Raw genomic sequence first — 14194 nt, forward strand, 5'->3', positions numbered from 1 at the left:
GGACCTGGCCTGCCTGGCACAAAGAAAGCTTCCAAGCGGGATCCTGCCCGGAGACACACTGAATTTCACACACCCCCTCCCACCCGATTCCTGGCCAGGCCCCTGCTCTGAGCCCTTGGAGTCCTCCTGCCTGGCAGACAACCCAGGGGTGGTGGGAAGGGGTGTCAATGACCCCTCTGTTCTAGGTCCACCCCTCCCCTCACTGGAGCTGGACACTCACCGGGGACCCGGGCAGACCGGGAGGCCCAACTTCTCCCTGCAGAGGGGAAGACACCCGCATGTGAGCAGTATCTCCTGAAAGCCCAGCCCCAAGCGATGACCCGGGAGCACCCCCACATCTAGGGGGCACCTTCCCTCTGGGGTCAGGTGCAGAGGCGGGAGCTGGGGAGAGCAGGGAGCCGACAGCTGGGGCTCAGCCCCTGCAGGGCCCGCCCTCCACCAGCCCGAGAAGCTTCAGGAGGTGGGCTGTGGGCATTGGGACGCCTCCTGCCCCCACCTGATTCAGGGCGGCAGACCCCAGACTCGCAGAGGCCCGAGGAGGCACCCCCGCTCCCCCGTGACACCCTTTAACGGAGGCCTGCAGGCCAGGTTTTTAAGGGGAAGCCTCCCCAGAAGGAAGGACTCAACTCCCGTCAGCCTGGGAGTCCTGGGGGGCCAGGGCCAGCCCCGGTGGTGGGGGGCAGCCCTGGGCCGTCCTGCCCCTCCCTGCCCCCACCCTGCAGGGCTGTCTCTGAGCACCCTGTGGGTTGGGGTTGGCCAGGGTTGGGGTGGGTGGGAGACTCGGGGCCATCCAGGGCCTGCGGGACTCAGAGAGAGGCTGAGGACTGGTCGAGGGGGGCTCCTGCGGTACATTAGAGGTGACGAGAGGCCTGGCAGGCCCCTGCCTTTCATGGAGGCGGCTGGATTGGGGGCTCGCCCCAGACAGTCGGGGGGAGGCAGGCTGCAGGATTGGGCCACACTTGACCTGGGACACCCACGGAGGACGCCATCTCTGGGACAGAGCCAGCTCCCAAGCCCCCTCCAAAGCTGGCTCCAGCCCCGTAGCCACCTCCACCAAGACGCAGAGGGACAGGCCCTGCACCCCCACCACAGTGGGCCCCTCTGGGGACCTGCAGACACACCCTTCAGTGCCCACAGTTCCAGTCCGAGGGCTACTGTGTGGCGCCCCCGCCCCTGCTGTGGGGAGAACCCGGAGCAGGAACCCTTTCACATCCTATACCCCACTTTGCCCCAGCCCTGGGAAGTGGGGCTTGGTTTTGTCTCCATCAGGTCTGGGGGCTCAGGGAAGTTGGGGCTGGACTAAAACCCCACCGAACCCTCCCCGGCCCCTCCCGCTCCCAACTCACATCAATGCCATCCTTGCCCGGCTTCCCAGGTGGCCCTTGGGGGCCAGGGGGGCCTTGAGGTCCCACTTTCTGAAATGGAGAAACGTCATCATGCAGCCGTGCCTTCCCACCCTCTCCTGTGGGGCAGGTCCCCCTGGTTGGCCTCGGGTCAGCCCAACAGTGGTCCCTCTTCCTGGGCCCAGAGCAGTTCTGGAGCCTGGCTCCTGGGGCCCCCCCGACCCAAGCCTGCCTTGGAGACCCCCCCCAAGCCTTGAGCCGGCGGTATCTGCTGCCTCCATCCTCGGGCCCGGAGGGGCTGTGCCACGGCTCCACGGGAGCCTCGGGGAACAAAGGCGACATTGTGCCTCTCTGGTGGCGGCGGCCCAGGCAGCGGCCGACCCGGCCAGGCGAGGACAGGGCAACGTCCTGGGCTGATCCACGAGGTGTCTCAGCATCTGCAGGGGCTCGGTGGGGCGCCCAGACTCAGCCCCACGGCGAGACGGGCCACGGGCTTCAGGGCTGCGCCGGGTCTCCAAGCGTCCTCGAGTTCCAGGCTCACTCGCGGGCCCAGGATGGCTGGCGGGGGTGGGGGGGTGGTCGTCCCCCGGCCGCGCGGTTCGACGCCCCATCTCAGAGCCCCGGACTCCCACCCTGGCTGCCGCTGTTCTCCGGTGCGAGCCCAGCGCGCCGCTCCAGCCCGCGCTCACCTGTGCCTCGCTCATGGCCGCGGCCAGGAGATGCCCGAGCAGGAGCAGGACCAGCGTGGGGGCTCCGGCCATGGCTGCACTCGCGCTCTGAGTGGCGCCGGCGGTGGCGGCCTGGGCTCTGGGCGGCGGGCGGGGCGGGCGGTGGGCTGGGCGCCAGTTCCCGCCCCGCCGGCGAGGCACAAGCCCCCCATTCAGCAGGGCCCACCTGGGGCTTCCGCACCGCCCCACGCCTCCCCGCCGAGCGGCCGGTGTGGGGGGGGGGGAAGAAAGAAACCCAGTGGCGTTTTTTGGCCAGCCTCTGAGTTAAAATTAACCCTGAGTCTGATGAGTTACACACATACACCTTTTAGCAAAAAAGAAAGACGCTCTTTTCTCCGCTTGCTCCTCAACCTGGGTGTGGAGAGGGGAACAATCCCCCATTGAAGGGCTCCTTTGGAGAAGGGGCAGCCCCAGCCCTAGAAACAGGGGGACCTCCCCAGAGTCCTGAGTGGGACTGAGGCTACCCAAGGCCCAGGAAGACCCCCGCAGAGGGGTAGCATCCCCGTGCCAGGGGCCAGAGCAGGCCCACTACAGCCATGGTCCCTGCTACCCTGTCCTGCCACGGGCTGAAGTCTAGGGCCGTGCCTGCTGGGCTGGACACCTCCTATTCCCAGGGTCCTTACCCCAGACTTCAGCTATCCTGAGTGGTCCATCCACGTCATCCAGCACCGGCCAAGGCCAGACTCTTCTCTGGCGCTCCGACCCCGAGAGCACGCGAAGTGGTGGTGCTAGCCGAGGAAGGAAGCACCACCATGACCACGGGGCCTGAGCAAAGCTGGGGACGGACACGAACTCTAAGGCTGGTGTTGGCTGTTCCTGCTTCTCACAAGCCTTGGGCAGCTCAGGGTCGCTGGATTTCGGCAAACCCCGCTTCACCCTGGGAAGGCATAGGAATAGCAAGGTGAGGGGCCGCACCTGCGAGGCCTCCGTGGCCACCCTAGGGGACGCTCACAGATCCAGGTCACCAACAGGCGCACTGAATTTGCAGGATCTCAGTCCCACCTACAGCCCAGTATCGGAATGTTTAGAATTCCCTGGGAAATGCTGCTTTGGGATTTACAGTATGCTGTTACAGGTTCGTTTTACTTTCTTTCTTTCTTTCTTTCTTTCTTTCTTTCTTTCTTTCTTTCTTTCTTTCTTTCTTTCTTTCTTTCTTTTTTCTGTCTCTAGTCAAGTACAACTGTGAGAGGTGGGGAAAGAGTGCAATACAGAGTTCAATTGATCTGTGACTGACCGAATGCCCTTTGGACCTGTCTGGATATGAACGTCATTTCTGCGGCGGGAACTCAGGACTTCTGTGGTGCCGTGTGTTCACAGGGGACCAGTGGGTGCAACATGAAAGGGGTAGAGTGGGGAAGCAAACTGACTCAGCCGAGAGCCTCAGCTCACCACGGGGTAGACTGGCCTGGCCACTCCCTCAGATGGGAAGGTGTATGTGAATTCTATCCAGAAAGGCCAAGCTCAAAAGCTCTTGTCCTCCAGCAGAGTTCGAGTCATCCCAGGACATCCACAGACAGGCCAGCCATTCCACCCCCACCCACAAGCCCACCACCTGGGGAGCAAGACTCTTCTTCCCCACCAATCCCCCCTCAGTCCTTCCTGCCTGGCCCCAGCACCCCACCTGCCCGCCCCCCCCCCCCCCCCCCCCCGCTGCTGGATCAGACTCAGAGGAAGCCCAGCTGGCCTTCACCTGGGTCAAGGGAGTGACCTGGTGCCTGAAACTGGCTCCACCCTTCATGGCAAACATGTCCCTGGCTCCACACGGCCCCTCCCCCTGCAGAGCCGGCCCTGCCTCGAAGCTCAGCCCCAGCGGCTAGAGCTGGAGGAGGCCAGGGCCGACCTCACACCTGGTACCTCCAGGCAAAACCAAAGCACCATCCACCTGTTTCAGACCATCACTCTCCCCGAAGTCTGGGGATCAGGTGGGCCAGCACTGCCCTCCAGTCCCCTAGGTCCCCACTGCTGGGGACAGGCACCCTCCCCCAGCGTTGCTCCAATGGGATTTCCCTCGCACTCCGGGGTTCAAGTTTCTCCTTTGAACCTGTGCTCTGTAATGGTCTAGACTGAGGAGTCTCACCACTAGGGGTTCAGCGGGACCCTGCTGAAGACTCAGTGTTGGATGCCCCACTCTCATCTTGGTGCCTTAGTTTCCCCTCTGTGGTAGAAACCCCATCACTGAGTCAAACTGGAGTTCAGGCACTGGGGGTCCTATCCCTCCAGCAGATGGGGGGTGGGGGTGGGGGTGGAGAGTCAGCAGCATAGGACGTACCCCGCCCCAACTCCAGCACTGGGGAACATTAACTCAGGGGCTTGCCCTCCCCCAAAATGATTTCCTGTCTGTCCACCCCTCCCGCCGGGACAGGAGCTAACCATCAACGCTTTTCCCAAGAACGGAGCTCAAATCACAGCCAGGAACTCTCAGAGTGAGGTGGGCTCCTCCCCTCCCCTCCCACCCCCCCCAAGAGCTGTGACCTTCGTCACTTCATTCGTCCCAAGGCAAGTAGGCAGCCCTCCGCAGTGCCCTCGCGCTGTTGGTGCTGAGCGGAAATTCCAGTGTGTGTGTGTACACACACGCGCGCGTGCACAGTGGGGGGGGGGTCCTGGCCCAAGGGGGAAAGCCCAGCTGAGAGCCCACCGTGCCTGGAGGACAGGGAGGTGCACTCCGCCCATGCCAGGTTGGAGGGGTCAAGGGGGTTGAGGTGTGGAGGGTTGCCGTGGCTGCCAGGGTAGGGACAAGGGGACAGAGCCACAGGGATGGCCAGGGGAGCCGGCCTTGGGGCACAACACTGCACCCCAGATCGGGGTAGGCAAAGGCCCTGTCTAGACCCAGGGCACTTCCAAACCGCGGCTCCTCCCACTCGGCCCACCTGAGGGGACTGTGCACGTGTCCCAGGCTTACTCCTAAACCAGTGACAAAAGGCAGCCACTGGACCAAGTGCCCAGCTCGACAGGCCCCAGGAGGCCATGTGGTCAGGGTGCTGGGACAGACGCCTGTGTCCAGGGGACTGCAGTCTGCTGTTTCCACAGGTGCTTACACTGGCCAGGTGGTCCTGCAGCGGGGCTAGGCCACTTCGCACCCAAGGGGAGGAAGCCCATCGGGCAGCACCGCTCGTGAAACCAGTCCCTTTCCCGGACCCTGGTCACCCACAGGGCCCCTGGCCACGCCCGAACGCTCAAAGTCAAATCAGTTTATTCAGAAAAGGCCTCGCACCAGACTAAGAAAATGAACCCCCACTCCCACCCCCAGACCCTTAGGGCCAATTTACAAAGATGGGCAGGGGGCGGGGCACAGAGGAGGGAGGCGGGGCGTGAGCTGGAGGTAAGGATTCTGAAGCCCCCCGCCTTCCAGCAGCTGCGGTGGCCACTGCAGTGCCCACCAGGGAGAGAGGCCAGTACTGCATGGTGCTGAGAACAGCTGGCAACGGGGCTCCCCAGACCTGTGGCCGGGCCAGGATGCCCACGGGTACTGGCTTCCCTTAAGGCTTTCTGGGTTTGGCCTACAGCCCCACCTCAGCTTCCTTATCTACCCACGGTTTTGCAGTGGCTGGGGTCCCAGGGACGGCCTGCTCCAGCCCTGCCCAGCCTTCTGCTTCCTCCACCCCATTCTCACCCTCTCTGGCCTCAGGGCACCCCGTGGCAGCACCGTGCGGGGCGGAGGCTGGCCTCTTGGTCCCACCGTCCCCACCATCACCACCCACCAAGGCACCGTCCTCCTGGTCCTGGTCCACCTTCCTTCTCTTCCTCACCTCCTCGGCCACCTTGGCCCCCGGGGGCTGGGGGCACGGCGGCTCGGCCTCCCCCGGGGCCTGGCTGCCCAATTCCTGGGACCCCCCACCGAGGCTGCCCTGGCTGAGGGCGCAGCCCTCCAGGTTCAGAGCGATTTTCTCCACGTCAGAGGCGCTCTGGGCGCCCAGCTCCCCGGGGGCCTGCTCCCGCCGGTTGGCCTCCAGTTTCCTCTTCTTGCTCTCCTTGGGGCTCGGGGGCTCCCGCTCCTCCTCCCCGCAGCCCCACGCCTCCCCTCCCTGGTCCCTCGCCAGAGCGCCCGGCGGCGGCGGGGGACCCCCGGCCCCGCCCGGCCCGCAGGTCTGTCCCGAGGCGCCGGCCTGGAGGAGGGGGTCCCCGGGGCTCCCCTCGCCGTCGGCCGGCGCGGGGCGGGCGGGCAGGGGCGGCCGCCGCCGGCGCAGCTTGTCGTGGGGCCCCCAGACGAACTTGCGCCGCGGCCGGAAGTGCTCCCAGGCGAAGCGCAGCAGCTGGCGGCGCTGGCGCGGGCAGCGCACGGTAAACACGAAGTAGTCCAGCGCGCTCTGGCGCACGGCCGGCAGCTCCCGGCGCACCAGCGTCTCCTCCAGGAAGAAGCGCGCAAGCGGCGCCTGGTAGTGCTCCAGGCCCAGCTCGCCCAGGGACTTGAGGATGCGCGTGATGCGGAGGTTGTTGTGGCTGTGCCTGCGGCGGGGGCAAGCGGGGGGGGGGGGCGCTGGCGGTGGCACGACCGCCCTCCTCCTCCCGGCTGGCCCCCCTGCAGCCTCCGCCCCGCCCTCTCACCCCCAGCCCCGGGGAAAGTGGCCTGTGGGCCCAGATGGTGCGGGAGGAGGCTGTGATGTATCTTCTAGAAGGGTGCCGTCCCCGTGGCCCCCCCTCCCCGACCCCAGCCGTGGCAGGGCCAGCGGAGAGCTGGAGGGGACCCTCTAGAGCACGGGGCCTCGCACAGGCGCCTGTTACCCACGTGCAGGGCTGATTCACCCCCTGCGCTTCCTCCCCACCCAGTGCTTCTCAACAGGGTGAGGGGCCCTGTGCCTGCAAAGCTGACTGAGCTGTGGGCAGCCTGACCCACGCCCAGGTGGATGCTGGGGCACAGCTCGTGAGACTGACTGGTAGGACTTTCTTTGGGTTCTCACACCCCACCCTGTAAACAAAGAGGGTGCTTAGAGCCTTAGTCACTTGCTCGAGCACCCCTGGAGTCCCTCCTCCCCAAAGTGCTCCCCCACACCTGCCTGAAACCTAGCACAGCCCCCATCCTCCTCACTGGGGGTGGGGTGAGGGCCACTCCTTACCAGTTGAGGTTCTGGAAGCGCTTCTGGTAGTTCTGGGCTCGGCACACCTGCCCGGTGTCTCGGTCCTCCAGCTGGATCCCATAGAACCCCAGCATGAGCTCGTAGGCCTGGACAAACCGCTCCCTCACCTCCTCGGAGCTTTTAAATGCCTGGAACACAGCCCCCGAGGCCAGTGGAGAGCTCAGGGGCCATCACCAGCACATCGGGCTGGCTGACACCTCCCTCAGCCCCGGGTTCATCTAGCAGCCTGGACTCAGACTTCTGGGTGAAGTGACAGAGGGCAGGAGTCCAGAGAAGAATTCGTAAAGTAACTCTTCTTCTAGCTGCTACGAGGTCTCACTGGGGCCTGAGGCATCTGCTTTAATCCCCAGAGGAATTCTGCCAGCCCCTGGGGACAGCTCAGGGGGCTCCCAGGGCTGAGCATATGGCAGGAAACACAGTCTCCTCGGCTCCCCAGACCCTCGCATCCCTCCAAGTGTCCTGTCCCAGCGCAAACCAGGTGTGAAGAAGCCCCGGTCACCATGACTCTGCTCACAGCCCTGGCCCTGGGCTCCCCGACTTGAGGCAAACTACCGAAGAAAATCAGATTTCTCTCGAAGCCCGTGGGGAGCACCAGGGGACAGAGGCAAGGACCGTTTGGAGGGAAGAGGCTCCCAGGGCAGGGACAGCTTTCCAGCCTGTACCGCTCACCTCAACCTCCCGGAGCGTGAGGGGCTTGGCGTGCCAGTTCACTCCAGGTTCGCGCAGAGGGAAGAGCCTGTGGGAGAGGACACGGCACGGGTCCCCCATCCGCGGCAAACACGGGCTCCCAGGCACGGGGCACGCGCTCACCAGCCTCTCGGGGTTCAAACCTCAACTCCAGGAGGGCCTGGCTGGATGAACCTGTGTTGTGGGCTGTCTCGAGTCAGAGGCAGGGGGCGAGGGCAGGAAAGTCAAGGGGGGCTGTTCTGGACCAGGGCACAGGGGAGGGGCACATGCAGCCACGGGAGGCTCAGCACGGGCGCTCAGCAGGGCGTTCCAGACTCTCCTCTTTATTCGTTTTAAGATTTATTTATTTTTAGAGAGAGAAGGGAGCACGAGCGTGCAGAGGAAGGGGCAGAGGCAGAGGGAGAGAGTCTTCAAGCCGACTGCCTGCTGAGCACAGAGCCCGATGTGGGGCTCGATCTCACGACCCTGAGATCGCGACCTAAGCCAAAACCAGGAGTCAGACGCTCAACCGACCGAGCCACCCAGGCTCTTTATTCTTACGTTCTTTTTCTCGTCATGAATGCTGCAGAGCTATTCCCCACAATGCTCTGTGCCCAGGAGAGGCCCCCAACATGCCATCTTCAAACGCACACTGTGTTTGGGGGGAATGTCAAGGGTCCCCAGGCAGCCACGCCGGCAAGGATAACCTCAGACTACAGTTAGAACCCGGCCACCCTGAGCGTCCGAGGGGCTCTGCAGGGCCACACGGCCTCTTGGCACCGGGTACCCCCCAGGCAAGCCAGCCTGCGTGCTGCTCTTCCTGTCCTCCACGCCAGCGCTCAGCTCCCAGCCTCAGAGGCCCTGCACAGCTGCCGAACCCACAGACGCAGGACAGCAGAGAGCGCAAAGCCAGCATCTGGAGAGATAGGGGCCCCTGCTCTGTAAGCCCCCCCGCCCCCCCGGCCCTACCACTCACCACTGGATGTAGGAGTGATTCTCTTCCAGGAGGTCATACTCTTCCCTCCAGTTCTGAAGAATGTCTTCAATGAAACAGCCTGGGGGCCCCACGGCGACAAGTCAGTGAGGAGCTGCTGGAAGCCCGCCCCCTCCCCTCCCCCTCCTTTCTTGAGGACCTTGGGGCTCAGAAGCTTGTATACGTCTCATGTGACCATAACCCCCCAACCAAAGCCCTTGATTTCTTTGCAGTCTGGACATGGGACCTCCACCGCCGACCGAGGGCAGACCTGGGTGAGAAGACCACACTGGGCTTGCTGGGTGGGAAGGCCCCAGAAGCCCCTCGGGAGAAGGACATGGGGGTTCCAGACCCACACCTGTCTTTGGAGAAAGGTGGCCTCACCAGCCCCTCCAAACCACAGCCTGCCGGCTGGAACCTGACCTCCAACAGAGCCTCCAACAGAACCCACCCCACAGCCTGGGTCCCGGGGGGGCGGCTGCTGTTTCTGCAAAGGGCCAGACAGTGAGCGTTTGCGGCCACATGTCCTGTGCCTCGCTGTGGGGGGAAGGCAGCCGCAGACGAAGTGTGCGTGAACGGGTGAGTCCCAACAGGGTCCCCCTCACGGACACTGATAACTGAAGTCCACGTAACTTTCACTGCACAAAATAATACTGCACCTTGTTTTTTCCAACCATTTGAAAACGTCACAATGATACTTCCTTGTTCGCTTACATATGCGGCTTTCCCGCTAAGGCAGGGGAGCGGAGGGGTGCCCACGAAGCCACCCATATTCCCTGCCTGGCCCTTCACAGAAAACACGCTGCAGGTTGGGGCCCGGGGGGTCCCCTCAGCGGCCTGAAGGGGGTGCCGCGGGGCTAGCTGAAAACCCGGGCCGACCAGCCGGGTCCAGAGGACAGAAGCAGTCAGGTGGAGGGGAGACGGACGGGACAGAGCCGCAGGCAGCCCAGCAAGCGCGCACCGTTGGGCAGGAACCGGATCTCGTTCCTGTAGAAACTCAGGTTTGGCATGTCCCCGTTGCCATCCCGTTCTATCAAATCCTGAAGAGCCAGAGAAAGGTGCCTGTCGGAGCATCTCCAGAAATAGGCTGCTTCCAAGGGCCCCTCACACTAGAACATTCCTGGGGGAGGGGGCGTCTGCTCTTGGGCGCACAAACCTCTGAGATGCTGAGGGCTTGTGAGGACCCCCGTACCCAGCCTGGGCCCCTCACCCCGCAGGTGAGGACAGCTACTCCCTCTGACCGCCACCTTCCCCTCCTCGCGAGTGTGGACCAGGGCTGGCAGGTCCCCATCATCTGCCCCCCACCCCACCCCAAGGCAGCCCGGGGGCTGCCTGAGACCAGGGTGCAGAGGGCAAGGACGAGGGCAACAGGAATGCCACCAGCATGGGCCCCCGCACGTGCGACCTTGTGTGGATGGGCCTACTGGCTGATGCTGGCCCCGTGTTTTAAAGGTCAGGGCGCTGAGCTTGGACAGCCGGCCCGCTGTGCCTGTCACCCGGCAATAAGGGGAAGGAGCAGCCATCAAGGCGGGACAGGGGACCTGGTCTGAGAGCAGGGCTGACGGGACACGCTGTCTGGACGGCTTCTCCGGGTGGAGGGTGGGAGGACTCCGACCCGGCCGGGCTGCCAAGGTGGGAGGGCACCCCCGGCAGCTGCTACCTACCGGGTAATGGTGCCGGTACCTGCGTGTGTCCCGCATGGCTCGCCAGTTTCGGGACCCCAGCATCCTGGCCTGGGAAGAGAGGAGAGGGGATGAGAGCCCCACGGGAGACCCACAGGCAGGCAGGCCCCACCCCTAGTGAGCCCCCATCACAGTAAGGGCAGCAAGGACCTGGGTCAGCTATCAGCAAAACCAAAGGGGATGGGAGGGATTGGAGCGAGGCCGCCGCCTGCTGGGCCCCTGCTGCCCGCCCCAGCTCTCAGGACGCCCAGGCTGACCAGCACATTCTTGGGGGGCAGCACCCTCCCCCCAGCTCTACATTTACTTCCTACTCCCATACTCGCTGGTTACTTCCACTTGGACCCCAGGCTTAGGACTTCCCCCCGGGGACCTACTCCACTGCTTCCTCTTTGCACTGTGCTCTAAGTTGTCACCAGGCTTGTGTCCCCAAAGGCAGCAGCCTCACAGCCCACAGCCCTGGGAGGGGCCCCAAACACTTGTCTGACAAAGAGATGAATGACCGAGGCCCAGGGAGCCAGTCCTGTGTCTGCCCAAGCCCAACGCTCCTGGACCAGACTCTGCGTCTCCTGGCCTCCCGTCCTATGGGGGATCCTTCTCGGCAAGATGCAGAAGCTCCTCGCTGCCCCCCAACACCTACAGCCCCCCTCTCCGCAGGCCAAGCATCCCAGGGTCCTGGGAAGGATGGAAGGTAACTGGCAACTAGGACGCTAGGTAAATGCGGCTTGACCCATCCTGTCATAGCGTGGGAGGCATGAGGAAGGCTGTGCAGGGCTTGAGGTCTCACAGAAGCTGGGGAGGAGAAAGGGCCCCGGCAGATAACGCTCCTGGGCATGACAAGACGGGACAGCTCAAGCCAGGGAAATACCTGGGTCCCAGGATCCTGGAAGGAGCAAAAGAACACTGGAAGGGGAGTCAGGAGGCCAGGCCTACCACCGTGTCCCCTGGCTCTGACTCCATCCCCACTCCCCAGATGCTCCAAATGGTTCTGAGCTCCAGCGAGGATCGGGGGGTGCCTCTCTGCCCAATTTATAGACCAGGGCAAGCTGGTAATGTTCTCGCCTACCAGCCAAGGGCCAGCGGAGAAACCAAAACTCAGCAGAAGCTGGCCCCGCCCACCGCCAGCTTCACTTTCTCCTCCTCCCTGGGTCCAGCCAGGTGCCTCCCCAGGTCAGCGCAAGAGGGCCAGACCCGCAGGTGCACAGACGACACAGCCCAGGGCAGAGCACCAAGGAGCTGTGCCGGGGTCAGTGTGGGGCAGCTGGGGAGTGCTATGGGGGGGCTAGGGGAAGCGAGGCCGTTAGGACTTGTGGAGGGACAGAAGCTACAGGCGGCGGAGGACTGTGGGCATCTCACAGGTGGCCGAGGTGCCAGAGCACTGCTTCAGGAGTAGCGCCCCTGAAGCCACGGCAAGGACAGCGTCCTCTCGCTCCATCCAAGTAGGCATCTGCCGCAGGAAAAGAGCCAGACTCCTGCCCTCTCACTCCACGCCCGTGACCCTGACCACGGCCCAGCCTGTTTCCCCAAGAGCCTCACGCCTGCCCCAAACAGCATCGATGGGCTCAGGCTTCGGGCCTTCCTGACAGGTCCAGGAGCCCCTCGGGGTCCCTCTCACCGACCACTCCCAACACAGAGATAAACCCCAAACCAGGGCTCTCATCTGTTAGGGGGAGAATCCAACCCAGAGTCCCTGCAGCCTGGAAATCAGACACGCTGTGAATACACCATCCCCCAAAAGCGACAGCTACCATGCCGTGTCCTTCGTAACACCTGGAACCCCAGCTGGAACCACCGTGCCTGCCCGGGGCAGGGTGAATTCCAGCCCCTGGTAAGGAAGAGTAACACTAGTAACAAAAGTAACCAGTGGTAACTGGAGAAAATTGGTGGCAACAAAAGTAACCATGGTAATGACAAGTAACCAGCAGCGACAAAAGTAACTGCTGGTCACAAGTAATCCGTAGTCACACAAGTGACAGCTGCCCATGACAGCCAGCAGGGTCACCCCAGCGCGCTCCAGGTGCAGGCCTGGCTCGGACAAGTCACAGAAATGGAGCCTCCAAGGCCACCTCCAGGAAGGCGGGGCCCCGAGTGTGGGTGCTGCACCCCCGGAGCAAAGGTGGGGGCGGGGCGCTCCCCGAGCAGCTGCAGGGCAGAATCAGGCCCCGCCAAGAGGCAGAGAGGCGGGCAGAAGCGTGGAGGGGCAGCACCGAGGCCTGGGATCTCCTCGGAGGACAGAGCCTGGGGCTGGGAGGTGACAGAGAGAGGAGTCAAGAATGTGCCCAGGGCATCCCCCTAAGGAAGTGTCGGCACAGCACTGCGTTCTGGGGCCGCGGATCTGAGGGCGGCCCTGTGTCTCCCTGCAAGGTCCCCGGGCTGGGCCAGAGCTGGGAGGCGCAGGTCCCGGCTGATCTCAGGGTGCCCGGGGGTCTTGAGGGGGGCACGAGGAGGCCGTGGGCGGGGGAGAGGGCAACAGCTGCAGGGAGCGCCGGGCCCCAGGCCGGGTGTCCAGGCGGAGCGGCCTCCCCGGAGCGGGGCCTCACCCCCACCTCCCGGCGGCTCGGCAGGCCTGCCCGGGGGCGCGGGGACCCCAGCGCGCGTCGGGGCTGCACCTGGAGCGCTCCGGGCCGCGCCGCCCGCGCGTCCTCCTCGTCCTCGTCCTCGTCCTCCGCGTCCGCGTCCCCCGGGGCGCCGGCCTCGCCATCCTCGTCGCCCCCCGCGCCGGGGCCCTCGCCGTCCTCCTCCTCGTCCTCCTCCCAGGTCGAGTCGCAGTCCGGGTCGTCCATGCTCGGGCCGCGGTACGACCCGCGCTCAGGCGGAAGCGAAAGTGAGCGAGGGAGGAAGCGCGGGGGCGGGCCGGGGCCAGGGGGCGGGCCGGGGCGGGGCCGCCGCCACCGCCCGCCCCGAGGATGTCCGCGCTCTGGGAACGTCCCTCCGGAGGAAGCTCGCGCCCTTCGCTGCCAAGATTCCTCCCAGGGTGCCCCTCCCGCGGCGATTTCTCCCGCAGGATGCGCCCCACCCGGATGTCCCCCCAGGACCCCCTCCCCACAACATCCCTTCCCCCTGCGAGAATGTCCCCCCTGTAGGATGTCTCCTTGAGGCTGTCCATTCAGAGTGTCTTACTTACCCCGGGAGAGTCCCTCCCAGAATATCCCCTCCTTGCCCCCGGCAGCACCCAGCCCTGGAGACACCCCCTAGAGAATTTCCCCCGAAGGCCTCCTCCCTGAGAATGCCCCTCCCTGGAAGATGCCCTTCCCAGGATGCCCTCTGGAGTATTGCCACTCTAGAGGAACCCCCTGCAGGGATGTCTGTGGAGGACACTCATCCCAGAGGATCACTCCCCAGAATGCCCCCCAGGACAGTATTCCCCCAGAGGAAGCCTCCCCTGGAAGATTCTCTGCCAGGAGGATGCCCACCCCCTGGAAGGCCCCCTCCTCCAGAATATCCCTTTTCCCAAAGAGTGTCCTCCTAAAGGAAGTCCTCCCAGAGGAATGTCCCTCCTGGAGGAAGTCTACCCACCCCCTTGGAGAATGTCCCTGGAGGAGGCCCACAGGAGGGTGTCCCTCCATAAGGCTGACCCCCAGGAGGATACACCCTGGAAGGTGTCCCCCCCCAGAAGATGTCCCCAGGATATTCCCTCCAGGTGGAGGCTGGGGCTGCAGTCTCATCAGAGGCTCCTTTGGACGGCAGTTTACTTCCATGACCCCCCAGACTTAGGCAGAAATCATTCTTGGGG

General features: G+C 64.3%; 2 protein-coding genes across 2 annotated transcripts in view; both read right to left on the reverse strand.

Annotated features, from left to right (window-relative positions):
• The window catches only part of COL9A3 (collagen type IX alpha 3 chain), a 17069-nt gene extending 14939 nt beyond the window's left edge, over positions 1-2130 (reverse strand). Inside the window, exons 1-3 of the mRNA XM_045795435.1 lie at positions 2033-2130; positions 1347-1415; positions 221-256 (exon numbers count right to left, since the gene is read on the reverse strand). Coding sequence (XP_045651391.1) covers positions 221-256; positions 1347-1415; positions 2033-2104 — 177 coding nt within the window. The 5' untranslated portion in view covers positions 2105-2130. The remainder of the gene's footprint in view (positions 1-220; positions 257-1346; positions 1416-2032) is intronic.
• A 3114-nt stretch (positions 2131-5244) lies between these two features.
• On the reverse strand, positions 5245-13298 carry OGFR (opioid growth factor receptor). Its single transcript, XM_045795034.2, has 7 exons — positions 13071-13298; positions 10447-10515; positions 9744-9822; positions 8786-8864; positions 7813-7879; positions 7123-7271; positions 5245-6514 (listed from the first exon to the last, which is right to left on the reverse strand). Exons 1-7 carry the CDS (start codon positions 13242-13244, stop codon positions 5569-5571), a joined length of 1563 nt encoding a protein of 520 aa, XP_045650990.1. The 5' UTR covers positions 13245-13298; the 3' UTR covers positions 5245-5568.
• Between the last annotated feature and the right edge of the window lie 896 nt (positions 13299-14194).

This window comes from Ursus americanus, chromosome 22 (assembly GCF_024610735.1).
Source record: "Ursus americanus isolate L20-20 chromosome 22, mUrsAme1.1.p, whole genome shotgun sequence".
NCBI classification, from domain to species: Eukaryota; Metazoa; Chordata; class Mammalia; order Carnivora; family Ursidae; genus Ursus; species Ursus americanus.